This window comes from Hemibagrus wyckioides, linkage group LG27, assembly GCF_019097595.1.
Source record: "Hemibagrus wyckioides isolate EC202008001 linkage group LG27, SWU_Hwy_1.0, whole genome shotgun sequence".
In the NCBI taxonomy this organism is placed as follows: Eukaryota; Metazoa; Chordata; class Actinopteri; order Siluriformes; family Bagridae; genus Hemibagrus; species Hemibagrus wyckioides.
In genome coordinates this window covers 5595693-5602883 of record NC_080736.1, presented here as the reverse complement: position 1 = coordinate 5602883, position 7191 = coordinate 5595693, and the positions used below count along the sequence as shown (strand labels likewise).

Here is a 7191-nt window from a genome sequence, read left to right as displayed (position 1 = left end):
GGTTATGAAAGAGGGGACACACAGGCCCAGCAGTTTGTCTTTGCGTTGTTTAATATTCCTTAATTGTACTTTACTAGCCTATTTACTATGTAAATGTGTGTTGCGAGTATTACATGCTTTCCTTTGGGACATTCAGGTCGGGGATAAATCAAGAGTGACTCTGCAATATCAGATCTTCTGAAATTTGCAAATCAGGCGGAGTCCGTTTTTCATTAAACATTAATACCGGGCTCTTAAATTCTTTTCCATGTCATTATGGACCATGTCCAACTCCGACTTTCCCTTAATCAAAACATTGTTCTGAATACGACCCTGAGAGATTATGTATAGATTATATTCAGACAGATTGCATAGAACTGGGGATCCTGGCGGATCATCTTAAATCAAGCTCCTCTGACCTTTAATAATAAAAAATGCAGAGAAAATACGCCAAGCGCGACACCTTTACACAGCTTAATGATTCCGACCCGTTGTTACTGTCTCTGTTTTTATTCTGAATTTATAATACAAAACCAAAAAAAAAAAAAAAGAGGATCAAGTAAGGCTACTGTTTTTGAAAATGTCAAGGGCTAATTTCTAATATTCATAATCACGAATCCACTTGACAAATATCTAATAGTTATGCTTGGTAGATGCACCTGATACAATCATCTAAAAAACGTCCTATACGTTTTTTTTTTTTGGTCTATCAGGTCCAAATGACAAAAACGGGCTTGACATTTGTCGTATTTATTGATGGTATCTGATGAAGCCAGCACATTTTCTTTATTTCTCAAACGAACTCTTTTCAATCCAGCTAACGCCTTCATCAGATGCTTTAATCCTCCTAATGCCACATGAAATACAGTTTAATCTTTAGTCTGTTTAATTTACAGTCTTCTAGAGGCCAGTAGCTCCTTATGGGACGTTTACAGTTTAACTACATTCATGCATTCTTTTGTATAAAAGTTTGGTTAGTGTTAACCCATAACCCAAATCTAAACTTTCTGAGAACACACATGCAAGGAGAAAAACAACAACAGCAAAAAAGATTATTTGCTCCCTATGGGTGCAGGTGGTGTGCAAGAACCCTGTGCAAAATAGTGTACGCTTTCATAAAGGTTCCAAACGGGAATTATTTTAGGAAGCCAAAGTCTTAACTTATACAAAGAAACTATTGAAGACCTCCCGAAATAGCCTGTAGCACTGCATCTGTATATAGGGCAACGTTCTCAGAAATAAAGGTACCAAAGATGTATCCAGGGCGGTAATATCAAATTCACACATTTTGTACCTTAGAATATTTTAGGGAGCATAATTGACCTTAAAGATCCCTCATGTATTCCTAACGCTTTGTAATGGAAAGCTAATTAAAGGGATAGTACATGCACCGTCACAGGTAACCGATACAAGGTAAAGGTGCAAAGCATGGTGGTAGCTTGGATAGTATCACACCGGCGACAAGGAAATATCCTGGGATCAGAACACTTACAGTGTCTATATAGGCCCAAATCCAGCTTTTCACAAATACATTTCGTAGCCAGATTATATTTCACACCCCCCCCCCAGCAATCTGAGGTCATTCAACGTTACAAGATTCATTCAGCACTGAGCTTTCCACATGACTGCATATGACTCTGTTTAACACATCTATACTGTGCACCTGCATTCAGATATACTTGTGCCTGAAAACTTATGTGTTCAGATTAAATAGCGCCAAGGGACCGATATCCCGTTTATTATTAATTCTCCAAAAACGTGAATCAGGTGAAGAGTTTGAAATGTTTTAAAGGTTTAATCAGCTCATTAGTAAGCAAGGAAATCATGACACAGAAATGAACAAACTTTGGGAGGAAAATGCATTCTTATAAAATAGCTTATAAACGGAATACTGATGGGTCAAAGTCATTATTAATGCCGTTATATTTTCCCGAGAATATAGAGCACTCTTTAAGCTTCTATATTCAGTTTCCCCAACATTAAATAAAAACAGACCAACAATAAGCTTCACATTTATCCTCAAAAATAGAAAGAAAAAAAGGTAAACACTGAGAACAAGAAGTAGTTCACAACAAAACACAGAGAAGACGCATGGTGCGAAATAAATAGCGGGTGAATATTAAAATTATAAATACATAATCACTAAACTACGATTGCCGGTGCGGACATCAGAACACACGGATATTTTTTTTAATAACAGTTGCATTATTTTTTTTTTTTCAAACATTGCATAAAGTCATTAACACCGTCAAGAATCATATTGTGCAAAATGCTGGCTACCTCCGTTGGCTGGCTGGTCGCGCGCGCATGGCGAGTTCCGGTTGGTCACGCGCTTTTCTCTTCATCTTCTTCATTTCGGGTCCACAGTGAATAAATGAAGTTACAGAAACGTGCCGGTGCTTAAGGACAGCGCTTCGGTCAGCCTACGGACAAAAAGCAAAAAATATACTCAGATATATATCTTAATGCAGCTTATCTTTATTGATAGCTTTTATGCGCAGATTTTGTTCGAGCTACAAATTCCTTACTCTGTAGATAGATTGATCCAATTACTGTTCCTAGATCTGGATATCATCCATGTGTTTACATGATAGGCTTGTAATGCCATCAGTCACAATGTGTTTGTTGACTAGGAGTGAGGAGTTATAACTTGTAATCGCACATGAGTGGATTTAAAAGCTTGTATGTTCATAGAAATATGTTCAGTTTGATAGTAAGCCTTTTAGTAAAACATGTCCTCACAAGGATAGGAGTCGTTGACAGTTTTGAACTTTGGCTGGTCACCATGAGTGAAACATAAAACCTAAGAAAGGGCCAAAAGCTTCCTTTAAGTTACTGAGTTCAGGGATGTCTAATAAATGGTATCAATAGAAGGAAGGTCCTTACAAGGATAGTAAGATAAAAGTACAAGTGTGTGTGTGTGTGCATCCTCAAAGGCTCACCTGCCTCACCTCTTCATCACAGGTCTGAAAGCGGTCGTCTTGGCATCCTGCAGCGTTAGACATGCGTCACTAAGCTCAGAGGACTCTGTGTCAGACTTCCCTCCGCTGCAGAATCCTACAAAAAACACACAGGACACATCCACAATCTGTACAGTGCAAGTTGAGCACCGGGCAAATGGCCAGTCCTTAATGCAAGGGTGAATTTGGCTGGAGAAAATTGCAATTTTAATTGATTTTTCAAGCCATTATCCATAATAGTGCTGCTCTTACAAGATGTTCTGTCAAGATGTGATAAAAATACATTTGCCATACTCTCAATAAAACAAGTACTAAACTGTAACTTTTCTTGTCACTGGGATGGTATGCTCAAGGGTACAACTTTTGTACCTTTAATATTCTTTGTACATGTACAAATGATTTAAGGTACATAATCAGCTTGTAAAACTACTCAAATATCTCTTTAAGAAGAGAGATAAACGATCCAAGATTCTCTACCTTCCATGGTGGAGTACTGATAGGAGTCTGTAACAGCCTGGTATGAGGAACAGTGGAGTTGTAGGCCTCTGTAGTTCGCTGCACTGTACACCTTATTCAGCCCCGGGGCTCCTTCTTCAAACAAGCTCTCAGAGTTCCCCAAGTTTGTGTGGTCTTGGAGACCCTTGGAACCTGCACAGTGCCCACCACTTCCCACCACTGGCACCCGGGCAGCTTGTAGCTGGCATTCAGTTTGTAAATCCTGTCTGTGCTGGGTCATTCCAGAAGCAGCGGTTCTGGCCAGGGACCAAATCCTTGGCTTCTGATCCAGTACTTGGAAATTAGGCAGGGAAATGGGACCAACAGAAGCATGATGTAAAGCGGGAAGCTGTTGTGATTGCTGTTTGAAGGCTGAAGTGTCCAAGTCAGGAACGAGTGCCATAACACCTTTCACTTTGCAGGGGAATGCAGGGAAGCTGGAGGGGGAAGGAAGGTCAGAGCTGCAGTCTCTCTTTGGAGTGCTGGAGATAGGCAGGGAGGGCAGAGAGAGCGATGCCATATCTTGGCTGGGTTTCTCACAGTCACTGTCTAGCTTGTCACAGTCCTCATCCTCATCTTCTATGTTGTCAAGGTCACTAAGACGAATGTCCCGATCCTCCTTGCAGTCTTTAGCGTCTAGACAAGAATGAAGACTGGCTCTCAGACAAAGGACTGGCATATATATTTTGGCTTGTTATAAAAAACTGTGTATCTTATAAAAGATATACAGTGTAGATACCTTTAGTGACAGATTCCTGGTCTGTCTTATCCAGAATCTCCTTCTTGTCATCCACGGCCTTATTCTTGGGTGACCAGGTCATCTTGTTCTCCTTCTTTAGTCTTCTCCGGGCGTTGGCAAACCAGGTGGAAACCTGGGTGAGGGTCATTTTGGTGATGATGGCCAGCATGATCTTCTCGCCCTTGGTTGGATACGGGTTCTTGCGGTGCTCGTAAAGCCATGTTTTGAGTGTACTTGTCGTCTCGCGTGTGGCGTTTTTCCTCCTGGCTGAGCTGTTAAAATCAACAGCCCCATACCTGAGAAACGTGGGCTTATTAATTCTGAATAAAAATGCACAATTTTGCATAACACAAGAATTTCAGATGTTCTGTCAGTGAATAGAACATCTAAATAATAGTCACTTTCTTACCTGTCATACTGATACTGGCCCAGCGAGTGGTCATACGGGTAGTACGCGTTGGGCTGGCTGATCCCACCATGAAGGCTTCCTGTGCTTTCCTTAATCTCGTACTGAGGATTCTACCAACAGATCAGATAGAGAGCTTTGTTGTTGTGCAGATAATATAAAGTACAGAACACAGCATACTTTCTAATACGCTCAGAAATAAAGGTATTAAACTGTACTGTTCCTTGCTGCTGGCATGGTGCCATCATTTGTACTTTAGCATGCATCATTTAACCTGAACATCTTGAAAAATTATTCAAAAGATATATAATTAGACCCTACAGAACACTACACAGAAAGGTACACTGCATACCCTTTTCCTACATAAAAGACACAAACTAATGGAACAAAACACCACAAGAACAATACAAGTATACTAAGACTGCATACCTTGAATTCTTATGCTAAGAAATCTTAGATATACTTATACAAAAGCTGTAGTTTCTGGAGGAGCCCTATATGTATATCTGCACTACAAGTTTAACATATCAGTGCATCAGGTAACTGAGATGTTTGTGGATGACCAGCAAACTCTATGGTGACAAATGAACTGTTATGCTGTTTAGAAGTCTGGCTGGACCCAGATAAATAATGCAGAGTTCACTCCCACTACCAAAAAAAAAAAAAAAAAAACCTCATACTAAGATGCATTTCTGTCTTGTATAGGTGGACCATGCAAAATAAAAATATTTGAAAAAAATATTATCCAGAAATTATCATCAGCTTTACTATTAGTTTATTTAATAACTCATACAGTGGTCTAATTTCTAACAGCTATCTTTTTTTTTTAACTGACTAAAAGAAAGTGTCCCAAGTCACTTTGGACAATAACCTCTTATTTGTTAGTTCAGTACTGATTTGCTTGGAGTGATCGATAGAGCACGGACAGGCTTGATCGATCGGGGAGCCATGTCTCCTTGTTTTGTGCTGAGCTCGGGGCGTACCAGTGTGGAGTAGATGGCAGAGGAATCCGCTCCGTATTGGAAGTAGTTGGCGTATGCGTGTGCCGGCGCGTACGGTGAGCCGTAGACCCCGAGCGCTGCACTCAGCTCCGCGCGCGCTCCCGACAGCCGCTTCTCACAGGCGGGCGGGCAGCAGAAGGAGGCGGCGGCGGCTGCGGCTGCGGCGGCCTGTGGAGCGCTCGAACCGTCCGGTACCGACCTGGAAATCGAATCGCAGCAAGTCGTACTGGGCTTTGACGACACGAAAAACTGCATGAAGAAAATCACGGAAGGAGACGTTATTTTTTTATGCGTTGCTATAGGCACTTGTGTACACCTAAATTCTAGGTAAATTTTTAAAGTAATATAAAGGTAAGATATATATTTCCCCCTTAACATCATTATTATTATTTTTGTTAAATTTTATTTTAATAAATGAATGTATTATTATCTGTGAATGTTTAAAACTGTTCTTAAATAGAATGCCGAAAATGAATAACGCGTTTAAAAGTTGACGAAACTTGTATTTAGAGAGATGGGAACTAAAAACTTGTTTTGGGCTAATAAAAACTATTTGAAAAAATTGTTATAAATAGCTGTGCAAAAAGACCGGTTGAAGTTTATAGTCGTGAACTCGCACATGGTTAAAAGTTGAGGAGGCTCCATCAATTTAACACACACTATAGAGTAAAGGGAGGAGCCGAGTCCCTCTGTAATTACACCTTAAAGGTAATGTACACAGGGTTTTGTCACCCCACAACAACACGTGAGTTCATTCATAATTCAAATTCAGCAATGTTCCTAATATTACACATACTGCACATGTTGCAGAAAACAACTTATTGAAGTGCATGCCATAAAACCGCTTATACTGTACTCGAAAGGTGAGTTAAATATAATTGGAAGGTATGCCATGGTAAAGTCTTTAGAAAAAAATAATAAATGACACTCCATTTTGCTTACCTGAGATGTTGCATTGTAAGGATATCCAAATTGAGAGAAAGACATAGCTGCGTCTTTGGTTACCATCAGCAATATTCTTCTCCACTGATCGATTGAAGCCAAATCTGGTTCAAATCCAACGTCTTGCGCGCATTTCCACACTCGGCCTTTCTCTCAATAATAGATAGCTGTACTTAAGAAGAACTGTGTCTGTTTACGCCTGCCCCTTAGTTTTATATGTTTGTATAATCCCCCTAAGGGAACAAAGAGTAAATCCTAATCAAGTGCAAAGGAAAAAAAAAAGAAATAAATATTGTTGCTAGTGCAGAAGAAAGCTTATAGGATAACGTAACACTTGCAAGATATGGACTTCTGCTTGTGCCATTATTTTGTGCCTCTATAGTTCTTTAGCATTCATCCATGCAGGGTACCGGCGTGACGTCACGATAATCCCGGGACGCTCGGATAGAATAATGTGTTTGCCAATCACATCTACAGTGCGATTTTCCTGAGATGTGTTTTGCACACCCCCTGTCCTCCTTTTTTGTGCATTAGACCATTCTAAATCTTTAAAGGAAGCTATAAAGGCATCAGTGCGTCAGTGTGGTTAAGATGAGTTTGGCTGAGGAAAACAGCAAATAAATGTTCTTTTAACAGGCAACATGTGTAAATAACTCTGATCACTTATTT

General features: G+C 40.0%; 1 protein-coding gene across 4 annotated transcripts; it reads right to left on the bottom strand.

The window, feature by feature from the left end:
* Nucleotides 1–1712: 1712 nt before the first annotated feature.
* irx6a (iroquois homeobox 6a) lies at nucleotides 1713–6916 on the bottom strand. Of its 4 annotated transcripts, none has more exons than XM_058381477.1 (7): nucleotides 6523–6916; nucleotides 5563–5829; nucleotides 4583–4692; nucleotides 4174–4445; nucleotides 3417–4070; nucleotides 2931–3036; nucleotides 1713–2402 (listed from the first exon to the last, which is right to left on the bottom strand). In XM_058381477.1, exons 1-7 carry the CDS (start codon nucleotides 6586–6588, stop codon nucleotides 2360–2362), a joined length of 1518 nt encoding a protein of 505 aa, XP_058237460.1. In that variant the 5' UTR covers nucleotides 6589–6916; the 3' UTR covers nucleotides 1713–2359. The 4 variants fall into 4 exon arrangements, with proteins under 4 accessions (XP_058237460.1, XP_058237462.1, XP_058237459.1 ...); XM_058381479.1 differs by having other exon boundaries at nucleotides 4174–4469; nucleotides 5563–5779; XM_058381476.1 differs by having other exon boundaries at nucleotides 1715–2402; nucleotides 4174–4469.
* Between the last annotated feature and the right edge of the window lie 275 nt (nucleotides 6917–7191).

Coding starts and splice junctions, on each gene's coding strand:
- irx6a (XM_058381476.1), bottom strand. CDS start 6,588: ATGGTAACCAAAGACGCAGCTATGTCTTTCTCTCAATTTGGATATCCT. Junction 4,470..4,582: donor GGCCAGTATCAGTATGACAG/GTAAGAAAGTGA, acceptor CACGTTTCTCAG/GTATGGGGCTGTTGATTTTA. Junction 2,403..2,930: donor TTCAGACCTGTGATGAAGAG/GTGAGGCAGGTG, acceptor TTTTGTCCGTAG/GCTGACCGAAGCGCTGTCCT.